The sequence below is a fragment of the Hemitrygon akajei genome, chromosome 9 (genome assembly GCF_048418815.1).
Source record: "Hemitrygon akajei chromosome 9, sHemAka1.3, whole genome shotgun sequence".
Classification (NCBI taxonomy): domain Eukaryota; kingdom Metazoa; phylum Chordata; class Chondrichthyes; order Myliobatiformes; family Dasyatidae; genus Hemitrygon; species Hemitrygon akajei.
Genome location: NC_133132.1, coordinates 156797897 through 156820605, shown reverse-complemented (window position 1 = coordinate 156820605; position 22709 = coordinate 156797897). Strand labels below are relative to the sequence as shown.

The following is a 22709-nucleotide window of genomic DNA, read 5'->3' as shown; positions in this document are numbered from 1 at the left end:
GAATACATATCACAGACACGAGAAAGTCTGCAGAAGCTGTAAATCCGAGCAGCACACACAAAATGCTGGAGAAACTCAGTAGGCCTGGCAGCAGCTATGCAAAACAGTGCAGTCGATGTTTTGGGCCAAAACCCTTTGGCAGGACTGGAGAAAAACAGCTGAGCAGTACACTCGAAAGATGGCGGGAGGGGACAGAGAAATGCCAGGCGGTAGGTGAAACTTGGAGTAATCCATGAAATACATATCCTCAACTTCTGGAGCAACCATTATTGGAGTGAGGGCATGCAATGCAACAATAACAAATCTGTAAGGTCAATGGCAGCAGCAACTGATTGGGTTTTGGTTTGGCCCCCATTGCTACAGTTCTATTACCCGTCCGTTAATAAGTAAATTTAGAAACACAATTTTAAAGAATGGCCTGTTATAGGCATGGGTCAAAATGGAGTGTGCCCCAGCAGCCGGAAGTGGAACAGTAATGGGGCAATTGAAAAATCGAGAAAGTGGTCAGAAATATGAGCAAAAGTATTCTTAGAGCTAAAAGAAATACCTTTCTTGGCCGTACCAGAAGCCACAGCTTTCTTTTTCACTGGTTCTGCAAAAATGACAGAGGAACAATTAAACTATAATTTCACTGACATAAATATCAAAATCTCTCCACAGATGGTGAATATTTTCAGAACATTTGGATGCCATCATTTGCAGCTTTTTGATATTATTATCATGTCCGTATCGCTACCTGAAGCCTTGTAAATTTCAGGAGATTAGCCGAAGAGATGAACAATTTCAAAATAAGGGAGGTTGCAAGGTGTTTGTTACTGAAGACACCTAATACAATAAACATTGTGGGATTTCTGATGATTGGGAGATCCGACTCCACCAGGAGGATAATATCAGAAATAGGCCAGGAGAATGCATTTTGATCACTAGAGCCTGTTCCATGTAGCTGATCGTCTATTCATTTTTACTGCACTATCCACACATCCCTTGGCTCCCCAACCTCACAGAAAAGAAATGATCACTGCTTTGAATAAACTCATTGAATAAGCCCTCACAGCTCTCTGTCTAAGGATGACTGTCTCTGTGTGTATACGTTTCTCCTCACCACACTCCTACATGGCCAACCCCTTACTCTGCGACTGTGACACTTTAGACAGGACACTACAGACAGTATTAATATCTGTGGGCTCAGCTCGAGTGACTCAGTCACAATTCCATAGGTTGGAATGGGTTCACTGCCTCCTGCTCTAACCACTACAAGTCTAGCAAAGTCTAGCTCCCCTCAGATCACAAACAAATTCTCGATTCACTCTTTTGAGATGGCATGCTGATCTTTTATCAGGGAAAGAGATCCAAACTGTACAGCGTTGTGCAGCTGCGGTCACCAAGGCCCAACACAATGGCAGTAAAACATTCATAGCCACTACTCAAATACTTCCCGTTTGCCTTCTTGTCTGTAAATTGTCCCATTTTGTCTGTAAATTGACATTTATTAACTAGTATACAAGAACACATGGGTCCTTTTCAGATTCATCACATAAAGATTTAAAATATACCCTGCTTGTGATTTGTACACTCCAGTGGCTAACATCACAATTTTCAAATTATATTCCATCTTGTTCATTCATTTATCTTAACTGGATTCACTTGAAGACACTTTGCATCTATCTCCCTACTCAGAAACCTAACTAGATCTCTACTAATAGCAAATTTGGATACAGGACATTTAATCTCTTCAGATAAATTATCAATATAGATGTGAACAGTTGAGGCCCAAACCACAGATGATCTCTGTTGCATCCCATGAGAAGCTGCCTGCTGACTGGAGAAATAGTCACTCAATCCCACTTGTTACTTACTGTCAGATAACCGGCTCTCAATTTTTGTCAGCATATTATCCATATTATCACAGTTTCTAACTTATCGACCAGCTTTCCTTATTGGACTTTATTGAAAGCTTGCTGAAAATCCAAATGCACCTGTCCTGTTGTACATACTATTCATTACAAATTACTATAATTGCACATTGCACAATTAGGTGGAGATATAACAAAGATTTTTACTCCTCATGTTTGTGAAGGATGTAAGTAATAAAGTTAATTCAACTCAATTCAATTCCTACTTAACTGTGAGATTCTTCATATTTCTCTCACTTCAGTAACAAAGAGCAGATGGAAAGTAAAAACACCCACAAGAAGTTCTATTACCCATCTATTGTACAAATGTCTTTACTGAATATATTCAGAAACAAAATTTTAAAAAATGACCTATAATAAACAGGGGTCAAAATGGAGTGTGCGTCAACAGCAGTACGTGCAAGAGAAGTGGGGGAATTGGTAAATGGAGAAACTGCAACAAACTTCAGCAATAGCAATGCCCAAGCACAAGAGAAGACTCTGAGCACATTATTTGTCCCAGAGACCAAAAGCCAAGCAAGTCAGGCAGAGCTTTAAATTAGCTGACAATCACAAGCTACAACTACAATTTTAACAACGTATTTACATATAAATTTGTATTTAAGAAAATGGCAAGTCTTTCAATTATGGAATGACAATAATGATGATAATCTAAATGGAGTTTATTGTCTCTAATTGGTAACTATCTGATCAGAATATGTCCAATCATATTCTTCTAAGATAGAAAATACCTTTTTTTGCCGTATCAGAAGCTGCAGCTTTCTTTTTCACAGGTTCTGCAAAAATGACAGAGGAGCAATTAAACTACAGTTTATTTTTCATCAATATCAAAATCTCGCCACAGATGACGAATATTTCCAGAATATTTGTATCCCATCATCTGTAGACTTCTTTGTCTCTCTACTTGTTGGGTTAATGTCGCATCCGTAGATTCACCTGAAGCTTTGTGAGTTCCAATACTTTTAAGTGCACATTCTCCAGAAGATTACTCTCTCACAATTTCTCCTGGCAGTGTGCAAGCTTCCAACATATTTCACTGAAAAATATTCTACATGGTGCTAGTATTCCATCTTACATCTCTCTAAAACTGTTTACGCACCAAGACTATAACATTCACAACTTAACGAGCGAATGCAATGCTTTGTAAAATAAACTAGGCCACGTGAGCTGACAGAGAAAGCATTAAGAAACAGAAATCTTTAAAGTTCAAAGATTCAAAAACCTTACAACACTTGAACCGTATCCCATTAATGTAGTGTAAATGGGTCCAACAAACAATCAATGTAGGTTCAGTATCCAAGTGCTGATAATAAGCAATTTTATGTAACGATGTGTTATGCCTCAGAAGCATTTGATCTCCAAAATGCCAAGATGTAATTCAAATAGGTATCAAACTTTTACCTAGACTTAAAAATTCAATACCTGTAAATCAGATAATCTATTTCACATTATGAACTGTGCACCATACTGCACAAGACGGGCAATGCAGGTATGTATGAAATTCATTATAGACACAAGAGATTCTGCAGATGCTGCAAATTGAGAGCAACGCACACAAAATGCTGCAGACACTCAGCAGCTCAGACAGCGTCCATGGAAATGAACAAGGAATCAAAAACATTGACTGGTTATTCATTTCCATAGATGCTGACTGCCCAGCTGAGTTCCTCTATCATTTTGTGCGTTTTGCCAAATTACATTCTTCACCTCAACAAAACTAATTACCATCCAAACAAATATTTACTCTTTAAAAAAAAAAGTTATCTTAAAGCTATTAAAGCATGAGCAACCAGGGTTTGATTGAGCTGCTATCTGTAAAGAGTTTCTACATTCTCTCCTTGACCATATGGGTCTTATTCGGGTCCTCCAGTTTCCTTCCATATTCCAAAGACATGAGAATTAAAAGCACAGATAGAAACATAGAAACATAGGAAACCTACAGCACAATATAGTCCCTTTGGCCCACAAGGCTGTGCCGAACATGTCCCTACCTGAAAACTACCGAGACTTTACCCATAGCCCTCTATTTTCCTAAGCTCCGTGTAGCCATCCATGGCTACTCCATGTAGCTACTTGGAGTACTGTGCTCAGTTCTGGTCGCCTCACTACAGGAAGGATGTGGAAACCATAGGAAGGATGTAGAGGAGATTGACAAGGATGTTGCCTGGATTGGAGAGCATGCCTTATGAGAATAGGTTGAATGACTTGGGCTTTTCTCCTTGGAGCGACAAAGGATGAGAGGTGACTGATAGAGATGTATAAGATAATCATTGATTGTGTGGATAGTCAGAGGCTTTTTCCCAGGGCTGAAGTGGTTGCCACAAGAGGACACAGGTTTAAAATGCTTTGGAGTAGGTACAGAGGAGATGTCAGGAGTAAGTTTTTTACTCAGAGAGTGGTGAGTGCGTGGAATGGGCTGCAGGCAAGGGTGGTGGAGGTGGATACGATAGTGACTTTTAAGAGACTTTTGGATAGGTGCATGGAGCTTAGATAAATAGAGGGCTATAGGTAAGCCTAGTAATTTCTAGGGGAAAGACAAGTTCGGCACAACTTTGTGAGCTGAAGGGCCTGTATTGTGCTGTAGGTTTTCTATATTTCTATGTTTCTATCCAAGAGTCTCTTAAAAGACGCTATCAATTCCGCCTCCACCACCGCTGCTGACAGCCCATTTCATGCACTCACCACTCCCTGCGTATAAAAATTACCCCCTGACATCTCCTTTGTACCTTCTCCCAATCACCTTAAAACTATGGTCTCTTGTGCTAGCCATTTCAGCCCTGGGAAAAGGTCTCTGACTATCCACACGATCAATGCCTCTCATTATCTTGTACACTTCTATCAGGTCACCTCTCATCCTCTGTTGCTCCAAAGAGAAAAGGCCGAGTTCACCCAATCTATTCTCATAAGGCATGCTCCCCAATCCAGACAACATCCTTGTAAATCTCCTCTGCACCCTTAATATGGTTTCCATGTCCTACCCGTAGTGAAGCAACCAGAACTGAGCACAGTACTCCAAGTGGGGTCTGACAAGGGTCCTATATAGCTGCAACATTACCTCTCGGCTCTTAAACTCAATCCCATGATTGATGAAGTCCAATGCACCATATGCCTTCTTAACCACAGAGTCAACCTGCGTAGAAGCTTTGTGTGTCCTATGGACTCAGACCCCAAGATCCCTCTGATCCTCCACACTGCCAAGAGTCTTACCATTAATGCTATATTCTGCCATCATATTTGATCTATCAAAATGAACCATCTCACACTTATCTGGGTTGAACTCCATCTGCCACTTCTCAGCCCAGTTTTGCATCCTATCAGTGTCCCATTGAAACCTCTGACAGCCCTACACACTACCCACAACACCCCCAACCTTTATGTCATCAGCACATTTACTAACCCATCCCTCCACTTCCTCATCCAGGTCATTTATAAAAATCACAATGAGTAGGGGTCCCAGAACAGATCCCTGAGGCACACCACCAGTCACCAGCCTCCATGCAGAATATGACCCATCTACAACCACTCTTTGCCTTCTGTAGACAAGCCAGTTCTGGATCCACAAAGCAATGTCCCCTTGGATCCCATGCCTCCTTACTTTCTCAATAAGCCTTGCATGGGGTAGTTTATCAAATGCCTTGTTAAAATCCATATACAATACATCTACTGCTCTTCCTTCATCAATGTGTTTAGTCACATCCTCAAAAAATTCAATCAGGCTCGTAAGGCATGACCTGCCTTTGACAAAGCCATGCTGACTACTCCTAGTCATATTATGTCTCTCCAAATGTTCATAAATCCTGCCTCTCAGGATCTTTTCCATCAACTTACCAACCACTGAAGTAAGACTCACTGGTCTATAATTTCTTGGGCTATCCCTACTCCCTTTCTTGAATAAGGAAACAACATCTGCAACCCTCCAATTCTCTGGAACCTCTCCCATCCCAATTGATGATGCAAAGATCATTGCCAGATGCTCAGCAATCTCCTCCCTCGCCTCCCACACTAGCATGGGGTACATCCTCTCCGGTCTCAGTGACTTATCCAACTTGGTGCTTTCCAAAAGCTTCAGCACATCCTCTTCCTTAATATCTACAGTCTCAAGCTTTTCAGTCCACTGTAAGTCATCCTGACAATCACCAAGATGCTTTTCCGTAGTGAATACTGAAGCAAAGTGTTCATTTAGTACCTCCGCTATTTCCTCTGGTTCCATACACACATTTCCACTGTCACACTCGATTGGTCTTATTCTTTCACATCTTATCCTCTTACTCTTCACATACTTGTAGAATGCCTTGAGGTTTTCCTTAATCCTGCCCGCCAAGGCCTTCTCATGGCCCCTTCTGGCTCTCCTAATTTTATTCTTAACCTTCTTACTGCTAGCCTTATAATCTTCTAGATTCCTATCATTACTTAGTTTTTTGAACCTTTCGTAAACTCTTCTATTCTTCTTGACTAGATTTACGACAGCCTTTGTACACCACAGACCTTGTACCATTGGATCATATCTACGCAGAACCCCACACAAATACCCTCTGAACATTTGCCACATTTCTTCCGTACCTTTCCCTGAGAACATCTGTTTCCAATTTATGCTTCCAAGTTCCTGCCTGATAGCCTCATGTTTCCCCTTACTGCAATTAAAAATTTCCTTAACTTGTCTGTTCCTATCCCTCTCCAATGCTATGGTAAAGGAGATAGAATTGTGATCACTATCTCCAAAATGCTCTCCCACTGAGAGATCTGACATCTGACCAGGTTCATTTCCAAATACCAGATCAAGTGCAGCCTCTCCTCTTGTAGGCTTATCTACATATTGTGTCAAGAAACCTTCCTGAGCACACCTAACAAACTCCACCCCATCTAAACCCTTCACTCTAGGGAGATGCCAATCAATATTTGGGAAATTAAAATCTCCCACTACAACAACTCTGTTAATATTACTCCTTTCCAGAATCTGTCTCCCTATCTGCTCCTCGATGTCCCTGTTACTATTGGGTGGTCTATAAAAAACACCCAGTAGAGTTATTGACCCCTTCCTGTTCCTAACTTCCACCCACAGAGACTCCGTAGACAATCCCTCCATGACTTCCTCCTTTTCTGCAGCCGTGACACTATCTCTGATCAACAGTGCCACGCCCCCATCTCTTTTGCCTCCCTCCCTATCCTTTCTGAAACATCTAAAACCTGCCACCTAAAGTAACCATTCCTGCCCCTGCACCATTCAAGTCTCTGTAATGGCCACAACTTCATAGCGCCAAGTGCTGATCCACGCTCTAAGCTCATCCGCTTTATTCATAATACTCCTCGCATTAAATTAGACACATCTCAAACCATCCGTCTGAGTGATGAATAGGTTAATTGATCACACGGGTGTGATTGGGCAGTGTGTGCTCATTGTGCTGGAAGCACATTGTAATGTGCAGCATCTCTAAATCATGCAGTAGCTCACTGTTCGAGTTTGAAAGAAAAGCAGACAGTTTGAAGGCTCTGCTTTCATTTAGAGATGGCCAAGCGAAAGATTCATAGCATAAACTTGCTTTGTCAATTTTTTTTACTGCTTGCCTAAGAGATTAAACAATTTCATAATAAAGGAAGTTGCAAGGTGTTTGTTACTGAAGACACCTCATACAATAAACATTGTGGGATTTCTGATGATTGGGAAATCCGTCTCCACCAGGAGGAAAATATCTGAAATAGAACAGGAGAATGCATTTTGATCCCTAGAGTCCGTTCCAGGATCCTTCTAAATCATAGCTGATCGTCTATTCATTTTTACTGCACTATCCACACATCCCTTGGCTCCCCAGCCTCACAGAAAAGAAATGATCACTGCTTTGAATAAACTCATTGAATAAACCCTCACAGCGCTCTGTCTAAGGATGACTGTCTCTGCGTGTATACGTTTCTCCTCACCACACTCCTAAATGGCCAACCCCTTACTCTGCGACTGTGACACTTTAGACAGGACACCACAGACAGTCTTAATATCTGTGGGCTCACTCAAACCCACTCGTTCCTTTCTGTCAGATAACCAGCTCTCAATTTATGTCAGTATATTATCCATATTATCACATTTTCTAACTTTCCTTATCGGACTTTATTGAAAATGTTCTGAAAAGCCAAATGCACCTGTCCTGTTGTACATACTATTTATTACAAAATTACTATAATTGCACATTACACATTTAGATGTAGATGTAATGTAAAGATTTTTACTCCTCATATTTGTGAAGGATGTAAGTAATAAAGTTAATTCAACTCAATTCAATTCCTACTTAACTGTGAGATTCTTCATATTTCTCTCACTTCAGTAACAAAGAGCAGATGGAAAGTAAAAACATCCACAAGTTCTATTACCCATCTATTGTATAAATGTCTTTACTGAATATATTCAGAATCAAAATTTTTAAAAATGACCTATAATAAGCAGGGGTCAAAATGGAGTGTGCGTCAACAGCAGTACGTGCAAGAGAAGAATGCAACAAACTTCAGCAATAGCAATGTCCAAGCACAACAAGACATGACACTGATTGCATTAATTGGCCCAGAGTCTGGACATCAAGCAAGTAAGGGAGAGCTTTAAATTAGCTGACAATCACAAGCTACAACTACAATTTTAACAATGTATATACATATGAATTTGTATTTAAGAAAATGACATGTCTTTCAATTATAGAATGACAATATTGATGATAATCCAAATGAAGCTCATTGTCTCTGATTGGCAACCATCTGATCAGAATGTGACCAAACATTTTCTGAGAGGGCAGAAAATACCTTTTTTTGCTGTATCAGAAGCTGCAGCTTTCTTTTTCACAGGTTCTGCAAAAATGACAGAGGAGCAATTAAACTACAGTTTGTGTTTCATCAATATCAAAATCTCACCACAGATGATGAATGTTTCCAGAATATTTGTATCCCATCATCTGCAGACTTCTTTGTCTCTCAACTAGTTGGGTTAATATCACATCCGTAGATTCTCCTGAAGCTTTGTGAGTTCCAATACTTTTAAGTGCTCATTCTTCAGAAGATTACTCTCTCATAATTTCTCCTGGCAGTGTGCAAGCTTCCAACATATTTCACTGAAAAATATTCTACATGGTGCTAGTATTCCATCTTACATCTCTCTAAAACTATTTATGCACCAAGACTATAACATTCACAACTTAACGAGCGAATGCAATGCTTTGTAAAATAAACTAGGCCATGTGAGCTGACAGAAAAAGCATTAAGAAACAGAAAACTTTCAAGTTCAAAGATTCAAAACTCTCACAACACTTGAACTGTAACCCATTAATGTAGTGTAAATGTGTCCAACAAACAATCAACGTAGGTTCAATGTCTAAGTGTTCATATTGAATTTTGAGATAAATATTTTACTCAATGCTACTTTATCTGCTGTATGCCTCAGAAAAGTTTGATGTTCAAAAGGTAAAAGTTGCAATTCAATTATGTATGAAACTTTGAGCCAGACTTTTAAAAGTCAATACAAGGAAATCCATCTCAGATTATGATCAATTCACTAAACTGTACAAGTCCTGCAAATGGAGATAGGTATGAAATGCCAGATTACATTATAGATAAAAGAGATTCTGCAGATGCTGGAAATCCAGGTCAACACAAACAAAATGCTGGAGACACTCAGCAAGTCAGGCAGTATCTATGAAAATGAACAAACAATCAAAATATCGACTGTTCATTTCCACGGATGCCTCCTGACCTGCCAAGATCCTCCCTCATTTTTTGTGTGTTACAGATTACATTCTTCACCTCACCAAAACCAAATATTGTCTAAACAAATATTTACTGTTAAAAGAAAAGTGGTGGCACAGGAATGTAGTGGTTATCTTACTGCTATTTCAGCTCAAGCAATAAGGGTTCAGTTCAGCCGCTACCTGTAATCAGTTTGTACATTTCTGTTTACCATGTGGGTCTCATTTGGGGGCTCCAGTTTCCTCCCATAATCCATAGACATGAAGATTAATAGGATAATTGATCACATGGGTGTAATTACGCTGCGTGGGCTCGTTGGGCTGGAAGTGACAGGCATCATGCTGAGAGTATCGCCAACTCATGCCGTAGCCCACTGCTAGGGTTTGAAAGAAAAGCCGACAGTTTAAAGCAGACATTGCTTTTACTTGGAGATGGCCAAGCAGAAGATTCATAACTCAAACTTGCTTTGTCAGCTTTCCTTTATGTTTGGCTAAGAAGTTAATTGATTTCATAATAAGAAAGGGTTGTGGTAGGTTTTTGATTCTGAAAGCCCTAATACAATAAACATAACGGGATATCTGATGGTTAGAAGACACATCTCCACGAGGAGAAAAATATCAGCAATAGGCTGTGAGAATGGCTTTTGATCACCAGGGCCTGACTCTAATTTTTCTAAATCATATCTGAACACCTATTTCAGTACAATTTTACAGCACTATCCACACATCCCTTGGCTCCCCCATCTCACAGAAATGTAATAAGCATAGCTTGGAATAAACTCAGTGATTAACTTTCTGTCTAAAGGTTACGGCCTCTGCATGTATAGGTTTTTCATATTCACAGTCCTAAATGGCCAGCCCCTTATTCTGTGACTGTGACACTTTAGACAGGACACCACAGACAGCCTTAATATCTGTGGGCTCAGCTCGAGTGACTCAGTCACAATTCCATAGGTCGCAATGAGTTCACTGCCTCCTGCTCTAACCACTACAAGTCTAGCAAAGTCTAGCACCCCTCAGATCACAAATAAATTCTCGATTCACTCTTTTGAGATGGCATGCTGATCTTTTATCAGGGAAAGAGATCCAAACTGTACAGCGTTGTGCAGCTGTGGTCACCAAGGCCCAACACAATGCCAGTAAAACATTCATATCCACTAGTCAAATACTTCTCATTTGCCTTCCTAATCACTTGTTTTAGCTGTAAATTGACATTTAGTAGCTAGTATACAAGAACACATGGGTACTTTTCAGATTCATCACATCAAGAATTCAAATATACCCTGCTTGTGATTTGTGCACTTCAGTGGATAACGTCACAATTTTCAAATTATCTTCCTTCTTGTTCATTCATTTATCTTAACTGTATTCCCTTGAAGACGCTTTGCATCCATCTCCTTACTCAGAAACCTAACTAGATCTCTACTAATAGCAAATTTGGATACAGGACGTTTAATCTCTTCAGTCAAATTACCAATATAGATGTGAACAGCTGAGGTCCAAACCACAGACCTCTGTTGCATCCCATAAGAAGCTGCCTGCTGACTGGAGAAATGGTCACTCAATCCCAGTCGTTACTTCCTGTCAGATAACTAGCTCTCAATTTATGTCAGTATATTATCCCATCATCATATTCTCTAACTTATTGACCGCCCTTTTTTATTGGACTTTATTGAAAGCTTCCTGAAAATCCAAATGCACCACCTCCGACTTATCTGTGAGATTCTTGATATTTCTCTCACTTTAGCAAGAAAGATGGTAAGTAAAAACATGCACTTGACTAGTTCTGTTACCCATCCACTGTATAAATGTCTTTAATGAGTGAATTCAGAAACAAAATTTTAAAGAATGACCTATGAAGTGCAGGGGTCAAAATGAAGTGTACTTTAACAGTAGTAAGTGCAACAGAAGTGGGGGAGTTGAAAATTGGTAAACTGTAACAAGTCTCAGCAATAGCAATGCCCACGGGTCAGTAAGAGAAGACACAGAGACAAGAAGTTAAGCAAGTAAGAGAGAGCATTCAATTAGCCGACAAACACATGCTAAAACCGCAATTTTAATAAGGTATTCACAATGAAATTAGTATTCAAGAAAATGGCATGGGTTTCAATAGTGGAATGACAATATTGTTGATAATCTAAGTGAAGTTTATTGTCTCTGATTGGTATCCAACTGATCAGAATGTGACCATTCATATTAGAGAATAAAAAAATACCTTTCTTTGCCATATCAGAAGCCACAGCTTTCGTTTTCACTGGTTCTGTAAAAATGACAGAGGAACAATTAAGCTATAATTTCCTTCACATCAATATCAAAACCTCTCCATAGATGGCGAATATTTCCAGAATAGTTGGGCCTCATCTTCTGCAAATGTTTTGCCTCTCAACTGTTCGGGCTAATATCACATCCATAGCTCTGCCTGAAGCTTTGTAAGTTACTATTCTTTGTGTTAATTCTCCAGAAGATTACTTTCTCATGATTCCTCCTGGCACTGGGCAAAGTTCCATAGTGTTCTGCTAAAAAATACTAGCATGGTGCTAGTATTCCAATTTGGTGCACAGTTAACACAATGCTGACATAGGTTACTCCCACAGTCTAAAGATGTACCAGTTGTAAGGTTAATTGGTCATTGTAAATTGTCCCATGACTAGACTAGGGGTTAAGTCAGGGGATTGCTGGGAGGCAAGGCCGAAAGGGCCAGAAGGGCCTACTTATAAATACATAAATTAATTAATGAATAAATATATAAATAAACAAATAAACACATACATAAATAGACTCTCTCCCATTGTTTGTGCACAAAATAAATTAAGACTTGTGAGTTCAGAGAATAGCATTAAGAAACAGAAAGTGTACTTATTATGACTTTGCAGCACTTCAACTGTAACTCATTAACTTTATGTATGTATGCACAACAAACAAGCAACTTAGGTTCAATGTCTAAGAGCTGATACTGATTTTTGAAATAAATATTTGACACAGCACTGTTTTATCCGCTGGCTGAATCTGTGGCATTTAAGGCTGATGACCTAAAACTACTTCCAGTGAAGATGGCACTACTGAATGCAAGCAACAGCTTCTGGCAGTCAAGAAGTTAAGAAATCTGACTACAAATGTCACCAAAAATACCTTTTCTGAGGTAAATTGTATGAAGTTATCACCACCAACAATGAAGGGGCAAACGATGGTGAGGCAAGTTCAAGGAATGAGCTGGGATCGTGTGTTGGAGAATCAATGCAGATGGAGTTCTGATGCCTGTATAGTGGCCCAGGAGTGAGGTTGGATCACTCTGGGTGCTGAAGGGAGAAGTCAGGGCCCAGAGAGAGGAGATTCTCTGGGCCCTGAAATGATTTGAAGAGCTTGAGAGCTCCTTTGGGGTCGGAGCCTCCCACTGTTCGGTTGCCTGGTCAACTTAAATGCCGGCCCAGATAGCCTGAAAAGCAGGGTGTCACTGGGGAGCCAATTTTGCTTGTTCTCCACAATGGTCATCTCTATGGTATTGAGGCAGTGAAGACTGCCCCAGCTGCTGCGGTCCGTGCCTGCTAATATGATGAACTGAGAAGCAAGGCTTTGGGCCTACTCCAGGGTTACATAGAACATAGAGATCTACAGCACATTACAGGCCCTACTCTAGAAACTTGCTAGAATTTCCCTAGCGTACAGCTCTCTATTTTTCTAAGCTCCATGTACCTATCTAAGAGGCTTTTAAAAGACCCAATTGTATCCGCTTCCACCACCACCACTGGCAGTGCATTCCATGCACCCACCATTGTCTGTGTGAAAAGCTTACCTCTGACATCCCCCTTGCACCTGCTTCCAAGCACCTTAAAACGATGCCCCCTCAAGTTAGCCACTTCAGCCCTGGGAAAAAGCTTCTGACTATCCATCCACATGATCAATGCCCCTCATCATCTCATACACCTCTATCAGGTCACCTCTCATCCTCTGTCAGTCCAAGGATAAAAGCCCAAGTTCACTCAACCTATTCCCATAAGGCACTCTCTCCAATCCAGGCAACATCCTTGTAAATATCCTCTGCACATCCTATAGTATCCACATCCTTCCTGTAGTGAGGTGATCATTTCTGAACACAGTACTCCAAGTGGGGTCTGACCAAAGTCTTGTATAGCTGTAATATTACCTCACGGCTCTTGAACTCAATCCCTCGGTTGATGAATGCCAACACACCATACACCTTCTTAACAGCATTGTAAACTTGTGCAGCAGCTTTGCTGCCATTGACATGGACCCCAAGGTCTCGCTGATCCTCCACTCTGCCAAGAGTCTTACCATTAATACTATATTCTGTTTTCATATTCAGAACTGAGGACTCAATTTTGAAACGGAATGCTGTTGTTCACTTCAATTGTTTGCATGATTTGATTTTTTTTTCTTTTCCTTGCACACCGAGTGTTGATCATTTATTTTTATTTTTATTCTTTTTTTTAAAAAATCGGGTTCTTTTGGGTTTCTTGCTTTGTGGCTACCTGTGAGCAAGCGAATCTCAATGTTGCATAATTCATTCATCCTTTGATAATAAATGTACTTTAACTTGAACTAAAGAGCAGTCCAGGTACAACCTACAGAAGGCTACTTTAAGAGTGAAGGAACAATTTGAAAGGGAGAATAAAGCTACACCTGTACATATTCCTGCAGTGTCTGATGACCCTGTGATCTCTGTCTCAGAGGCTGACATCAGAACATCTTTCAAAAGGATGAACACTCGCAAGGTGTCAGGCGCTGATGGTGTACCTGGTAGGGTTCTGAAAACCTGGGCCAACTAACTGGCAGGAGTGTTCAAAGACATCTTCAATCTTTCTCATTGCTGAAATCAGAGCTTCCACCTGCTTCAAAAGGCAATCATACCAGTGCCTAAGAAGAGAAAGGTGTGCTGCCTTAATGACTACCATCAAGTGGCACTCATTTCTACTGTGATGAAGTGTTTTGACAGGTTGGTTATGGATAGAATCAACTCTTGCATAAGCAAGTACCTGGACCCACTGCAATTCATCTATCATCACAAAAGGTCTACAGGGGATACAAATTCACTAGCTCTCCTCTCAGCCTTAGATCACCTGGACAATAGGTATACCTACATCAGACTGCTGTTTATTGATTTCAACTCAGCATTCAACACCATCATACCTTCAGTACCAATCAATAAGCTCCAAAATTTGGACACTGTACCTCCCTCTGCAACTGGATCCTTGACCTCCTCATCGGTAGACCACTGTCTACGCAGATTCCAAAAATTACATCTCCTTGCTGACAACCTACACTGGTGCTCCTCAGGGGGGCATGCTTAGCTCAATGCTCTACTCTCTCTGAACCCATGACCGTGTGGCTAGGCACAGCTCAAGCACCATCTATAAATCTGCTGATGACTCAACTATTGTTGGCAGCACGTCAGATGATGACGAGGAGGCATGAAAGAGAGAGAGAGAAAGAGAGAGATCAGCTGGTTGAGTGGTGTCACAACAATGGCTTTGCGCTCGACGTCAGTAAGACCAAGAAATCGATTGTGGACTTCACAAAGGGAAAGTTGAGGGAATTGAGGCTGTCCTCATCAAGGGGTCCGCAATGGAAAGGGTGAACAGTTTCAAGTTCCTGGGCATTAACATCTCTGAAGGTCTATCCTGGGCTGAACATATTGATGAAAATGCAAAGAAGGCACAACAGACTACCTCATTATTTTTTGTTCTTTTTTGTGCACTACTTCTTTAATTTTTGTACATATTTCTTTTTGTAACTTATTAATTATCGCAATGTACTGCTTTCACCTAACAACAAATTTCTTGATAGAAACATAGAAACATAGAAAATAGGTGCAGGAGTAGGCCATTCAGCCCTTTGCGCCTGCACCGCCATTCAGTATGATCATGGCTGATTATCCAACTCAGAACCCTGATTCCTTTAGCCACAAGGGCCATGTCTAACTTCCTCTTAAATATAGCGAATGAACCGGCCTCAACTGTTTCCTGTGGCAGAGAATTTCACAGATCCACCACTCTCTGTGTGAAGAAGTTTTTCCTCATCTCGGTCCTAAAAGGCTTCCCCTTTATCCTTAAACTGTGACCCCCTCATTCTGGACTTCCCCAACATCGGAAACAATCTTCCTGCATCTAGCCTGTCCAATCCCTTTAGAATTTTATACGTTTCAATAAGATCCCCCCTCAATCTTCTAAATTCCAGTGAGTATAAGCCTAGTCGATCCAGTCTTTCTTCATATGTAAGTCCTGCCATCCCAGGAATCAATCTAGTGAACCTTCTCTGTACTCCCTCTATGGCAAGAATGTCTTTCCTCAGATTAGGGGACCAAAACGGCACACAATATTCTAGGTGCGGTCTCACCAAGGCCTTGTACAACTGCAGTAGAACCTCCCTGCTCCTGTACTCAAATCCTTTTGCTATGAATGCCAACATACCATTTACCTTTTTCACCGCCTGCTGTACCTGCATGCCCACTTTCAATGACTGGTGTACAATGACACCCAGGTCTCGTTGCATCTCCCCTTTTCCTAATCGGCCACCGTTCAGATAATCTGTTTTCCTGTTCTTGCAACCAAAGTGGATAACCTCACATTTATCCACATTAAATTGCATCTGCCATGAATTTGCCCACTCACCTAACCTATCCAAGTCACCTTGCATCCTCTTAGCATCCTCCTCACAGCTAACACCGCCGCCCAGCTTTGTGTCATCCGCAAACTTGGAGATGCTGAATTTAATTCCCTCATCTAAATCATTAATATATATTGTAAACAACTGGGGTCCCAGCACTGAGCATTGCGGTACCCCACTAGTCACTGCCTGCCATTCTGAAAAGGTCCTGTTTACTCCCACTCTTTGCTTCCTGTCTGCCAACCAATTCTCTATCCACATCAATACCATACTCCCAATACCGTGTGCTTTAAGTTTGCACACTAATCTCCTGTGTGGGACCTTGTCAAAAGCCTTTTGAAAATCTAAATATACCACATCCACTGGCTCTCCCTTATCCACTCTACTAGTTACATCTTCAAAAAATTCTATAAGATTCGTCAGACATGATTTTCCTTTCACAAATCCATGCTGACTTTGTCTGATGATTTCACCTCTTTCCAAATGTGCTGTTATCACATCTTTGATAACTGACTCTAGCATTTTCCCCACCACCGATGTCAGACTAACCGGTCTATAATTCCTCGGTTTCTCTCTCCCTCCTTTTTTAAAAAGTGGGGTTACATTAGCCACCCTCCAATCCTCAGGAACTAATCCAGAATCTAAGGAGTTTTGAAAAATTATCACTAATGCATCCACTATTTCTTGGGCTACTTCCTTAAGCACTCTGTGATGCAGACCATCTGGCCCTGGGGATTTATCTGCCTTTAATCTCTTCAATTTACCTAACACCACTTCCCTACTAACATGTATTTCCCTCAGTTCCTCCATCTCACTAGACCCTCGGTCCCTTACTATTTCCGGAAGATTATTTATGTCCTCCTTAGTGAAGACAGAAACAAAGTAATTAATCAATTGGTCTGCCATGTCTTTGTTCTCTATGATCAATTCACCTGTTTCTGACTGTAAAGGACCTACATTTGTTTTGACCAATCTTTTTCTTTTCACATATCGATAAAAGCTTTTACAGTCAATTTTTATGTTCCCTGCCAGCTTTCTCTCATAATCTTTTTTCCCTTTCCTAATTAAGCCCTTTGTCCTCCTCTGCTGGTCTCTGAATTTCTCCCAGTCCTCAGGTGTGCCGCTTTTTTTTTGCTAATTTATATGTTTCTTCTTTGGACTTGATACTATCCCTAATTTCCCTTGTCAGCCATGGGTGCACTACCTTCCCTGGTTTATTCTTTTGCCAAACTGGGATGCACAATTGTTGTAGTTCATCCATGTGATCTTTAAATGCTTGCCATTGCATATCCACCGTCAACCCTTTAAGTATCATTTGCCAGTCTATCTCAGCTAATTCACATCTCATACCTTCAAAGTTACCCTTCTTTAAGTTCAGAACCTTTGTTTCTGAATTAACTATGTCACTCTCCATCTTAATGAAGAATTCCACCATATTATGGTCATTCTTACCCAAGGGGCCTCACACGACAAAATTGCTAACTAACCCTTCCTCATTGCTCAATACCCAATCTAGAATGGCCTGCTCTCTAGTTGGTTCCTCGACATGTTGGTTCAGAAAACTATCCCGCATACATTCCAAGAAATCCTCTTCCTCAGCACCCTTACCAATTTGGTTCACCCAATCTATATGTAGATTGAAGTCACCCATTATAACTACTGTTCCTTTATTGCATGCATTTCTAATTTCCTGTTTAATGCCATCCCCAACCTCACTACTACTGTTAGGTGGCCTGTACACAACTCCCACCAGCGTTTTCTGCCCCTTAGTGTTATGCAGCTCTACCCATATCGATTTCACATCCTCCAGGCTAAAGTCCTTCCTTTCTATTGTGTTAATTTCCTCTCTAACCAGTAATGCTACCCCATCTCCTTTTCTTTCCTGTCTATCCCTCCTGAATATTGAATATCCCTGGATGTTGAGCTCCCATCCTTGGTCACCCTGGAGCCATGTCTCTGTGATCCCAACTATATCATATTCATTAATAACTATCTGCACATTCAATTCATCCACCTTGTTACGAATTGATGTATGCCAGTGACATTAAATCTGATTCTGATTCTGAGCATAACACTATTACAGGGCCAGAGACCTGAGGTGACATCTGCCGCTGTCTGTAAGGAGTTGTGCATTCTCCCCATGACCATGTGGGTTTCCTGTGGATGCTCCAGTTTCCTCCCTCTTTACAAAGACATACGGGTTTATACGTTAATTGGTCATGTCTGCGTAACTGGCAAACATGGGTCCATTGGGTCAGAAAGGTCTGTGACCGAGCTGTAGCTCTAAATAAGTAAATATATATAAAAATGAAAAGGTAATTCACTGCTAAAGGTTGAAGAGAAGGTAGAAAGTTTAAAGGTTCTGTTATTATTTGTAGTTTGCAAAACAAAAGGTTCATAGCATGAGCTTGCTTTTTCAGCTCTTTTGTATGTTTGGCTGAGAAATTAAACTATTTCCTATTAAGGGAAGGACACTGAAGAGGGCAAGGATTTTATGACTGATGCTACCTAATACAATAAAAAGAACAAGGTATCTAATGATTGGGTGATCCATCTCCACCAGGAGAAAAATATCAGTAACAAGCAAGGAGAAGGCCTTTTGGTCACTTGGGGCTGCTCCACCATCCATCTCATTCATATCTGATCATCTATTTCAATGCAGTTTTCCTGTATCACACAGACATCCCTTGATTGAAAGGTTGTGACGAATCATCATATAGGTAGGAGGAAAAATGATAATCTGGCTGAATGGTGCCACAACAACAACCTCTCACTCAATGTCAGGACCAAAATGATGATTATTGACTTCAGGAGGAGGAAACCAGAAGTCTATGCACCTGTCCTTGTTTTGTGGGCTCAGCTTGTGGTGCCTTGCGAAATTTCTGTAAGTTTTAATAAAATCACTGCTTGCTGTTCTAACCACAACAAATTGAGTAAATTCAGCTCCTTTTATATCATGAACCAATTCTTGATTCACTCTTTCAAATGCGGTGAGTTTATGGAATTTGTTGCCACATGCAGCTGTGGAGGTCAGGTCATTGGGTGTATTTAAGGCAGAGATTGAGAGGTTCTTGATTGGATGGCAATCAAAGGTTACGGGGAGAAGGCCAGGAACTGGGGTTGAGGAGTAGATAGAAAAAAGGATTAGCCATGATTGGATGGTGGAGAAGACTCGATGGGCCAAATGGCCTAATTCTGCTCCTATATCTTATGGTCTTATGGCCTAGTGTACAAGAGCACATGGGGCCTCATAAACAGCAGCATTACTCAAATCCTTAAGATATTAAAAATACCTTACTATTCTGCTTGAGCACCACCGAGGATAACAATTTTCAAATTATATTCCTTTTTGTAGTTTTGTCTCTTTGTTCATTTTATATTCTTATCTCATTTGCATCCCCTTGAAGCCATTTTATATTCATCTCCCTACTCAGAAATTCAGCTAGGTCTCTGCTATTAGTAAACTTAGATATATGACATTTGGACTCCTCAGAAAAACCATTGATATAGGTGTAAATAGTTCAGATTCAAACCACAGATCTCTGTTTCACTCCATGAGAAGTTCCCTACTGACTGGAGTGCTTTCTTCAGATAACCCATCTCAATTTATAAACCATCAGTATATGATTTCCATCTTCACGTTTTCTATCTTAATCATCAACATTGTTTGTTGGTAACTTATTGAAAGCTTCCCGAAAATCCAAATGCACAAATTTCCACTTCTTTGTGAAATAATTAACTTCTCTCTCACTTTAGTAACAAAGATCAGATGGAAAGTAAAAACATGTTCTGGGCTCGTTCTGTTACCTATCCAAGGTATAAATGCCCTTAATGAGTAAGTTGAGAAACAAAAATTTGAAGATTGACCTATAATAGGCAAGCTCAAACGGGAAAGTACCTCAACAGCAGTAAGTTCATCAGGAATGGGGAAATGGTTTATCAGTAAACTGGAACAAGACTCAGCAATAGGAATGTCCATGGGATAATGAGCACATTATTTGGCCAAGGCAATCAAATATGAAAAAGCTTTAAATCAGCAGACAATCACAATTTACAATTTTAATATTGACATGTAAATTTAGTATTCTATAACATTACATGGCTTTCAATAGTGGAACAAAAATATTACTGGTTTATAATATTGTTATTGGTAATTATTGGATTAATGGCAATCCGGGAAATTATAGGCTGGTAAATTTGACATCAGTAGTAGGTAAATTATTGGAAGGAGTACTAAGAGATAGGATCTACAAGTATTTGGATAGACAGGGACTTATTAGGGAGAGTCAACATGGCTTTGTGCGTGGTAGGTCATGTTTAACAAATCTATTAGAGTTTTTCGAGGAAGTTACAAGGAAAGTGGATGAAGGGAAGGCAGTGGATGTTGTCTACATGGACTTCAGTAAGGCCTTTGACAAGGTCCCGCATGGGAGGTTAGTTAGGAAGTTTCAGTCACTTGGTATACATGGTGAGGTAGTAAACTGGATTAGACATTGGCTCAATGGGAGAAGCCAGAGAGTGGTAGTGGAGGGTTGCTTCTCTGAGTGGAGGCCTGTAACTAGTGGTGTGCCACAGGGATCAGTGCTGGGTCCATTGTTATTTGTCATCTATATCCATGATCTGGATGATAATGTGGTAAATTGGATCAGCAAATTTGCTGATGATACAGAGAGGTGTGGTGGACAGTGAGGAAGGTTTTCCAAGCTTGCAGAGGGATCTGGACCAGCTGGAAAAATGGGCTAAAAAATGGCAGATGAAGTTTAATACTGACAAGAGTGAGGTATTGCACTTTGGAAGGACAAACCAAGGTAGAACATACAAGGTAAATGGTAGGACACTGAGGAATGCAGTAGAACAGAGGGATCGGGGAAAACAGATACATAATTCCCTAAAAGTGGCATCACAGGTAGATAGGGTAGTAAAGATCTTTTGGCACATTGGCCTTTATAAATCGAAGTATTGAGTATAAGAGTTAAAGTGTTATGATGAGGTTGTATAAGACATTTGTGAGGCCGAATTTGGAGTATTGTGTGCAGTTTTGGTCACCTAATTACAGGAAGGATATTAATAAGGTTGAAAGAGTGCAGAGAAGGTTTACAAGGATGTTGTCGGGACTTGAGAAACTGAGTTACAGAGAAAGTTTGAACAGGTTAGGACTTTGTTCCCTGGAGCGTAGAGGAATGAGGGGAGATTTGATAGGGGTATATAAAATTATGATGGGTATAGATAGAGTGAATGCAAGCAGGCTTTTTCCACTGAGGATAGGAGAGAGAAAAAAACAGAGGACATGGGTTAAGGGTGAAAAGGGAAAAGTTTAAAGGGAACTTTAGGGGGGCTTCTTCACACAGAGAGTGGTGGGAGTGTGGAATGAGCTGCCAGATGAAGTGGTAAATGCGGGCTCACTTTTAACATTTAAGAAACACTTGACCAGGTATATGGATGAGAGGGGTATGGAGGGATATGGCCCAGGTGCAGGTCAGTGGGACTATGCAGAACAATGGTTCAGCACAGCCAACAAGGGCCAAAAGGCCTGTTTCTGTGCTGTAATGTTCTATAGTTCTATTGTGATGTTTAAGAGATGTTTATTGTTCTTCACTGGCATCCACCTGATCAGAAATGTGATCAATCATATTCTCAGAAGATTAAAATAAATACCTTTCTTTGCCTTATCAGAAGCTGGAGCCTTCTTCTTCTCCATTTCTGCAAAAGTGACAGGAAATTTTAAAATATGAATTCATAGGCACCAATATCAAAATCTGTACACACATGCTGAGTATTTCTTACACATTCAGGTTTTATTTAAGTTTCCTATCATCTACAATATTTTGCTTTTGAACTACAGAGACATACTTGATATCCTATACCTCTGCCTGAAATGTTGCAAGTTACAATGCTTGAGACACTCATTTAGGTTCTTGTTAAATTGACCAAAGTTAACTGTTTCAACAACCTCCCTGCAGATATTAACATCCTTTGTTGAAACAATATTCTTTGTCCCCTTTACCCTTTAGCCATCTCTTCCCATGTGTCCAATGACTTGCAATGTTCATGCAATGTTTTACAAAAATAAGTTAAGCTATATCATTATAAAATTAAGAAAGAGGACGTGCTGGAGCTTTTGTAAAGCATCAAGTTGCATAAGTCGCCAGGAATGGACAAGACATACCCCAGGCTACTGTGGGAAGTGAGGGAGGAGATTGCTAAGCCTCTGGCAATGATCTTTGCATCATCAATGGGGATGGGGGAGGTTCCAGAGGATTGAAGGGCTGCAGATGTTATTCCCTTATTCAAGAAAGGGAGTAGAGGTAGCCCAGGAAATTATAGACCAGTGGGTCTTACTTCAGTGGTAGGTAAGTTGATGGAAAAGAGAGGCAGGATTTATGAACATTTGGAGAGGCATAATATGATTAGGAGTAGTCTGCATGACTTTGTCAAAGGCAGGTCGCGCCTTACGAGCCTGATT

General features: G+C 40.5%; 1 protein-coding gene across 1 annotated transcript in view; it reads right to left on the bottom strand.

The window, feature by feature from the left end:
- Nucleotides 1-22709, bottom strand: part of trdn (triadin) — a 507565-nt gene that overhangs the window by 136422 nt on the left and 348434 nt on the right. Inside the window, exons 31-35 of the mRNA XM_073055375.1 lie at nt 21902-21946; nt 11841-11885; nt 8691-8735; nt 2645-2689; nt 548-592 (exon numbers count right to left, since the gene is read on the bottom strand). Coding sequence (XP_072911476.1) covers nt 548-592; nt 2645-2689; nt 8691-8735; nt 11841-11885; nt 21902-21946 — 225 coding nt within the window. The remainder of the gene's footprint in view (nt 1-547; nt 593-2644; nt 2690-8690; nt 8736-11840; nt 11886-21901; nt 21947-22709) is intronic.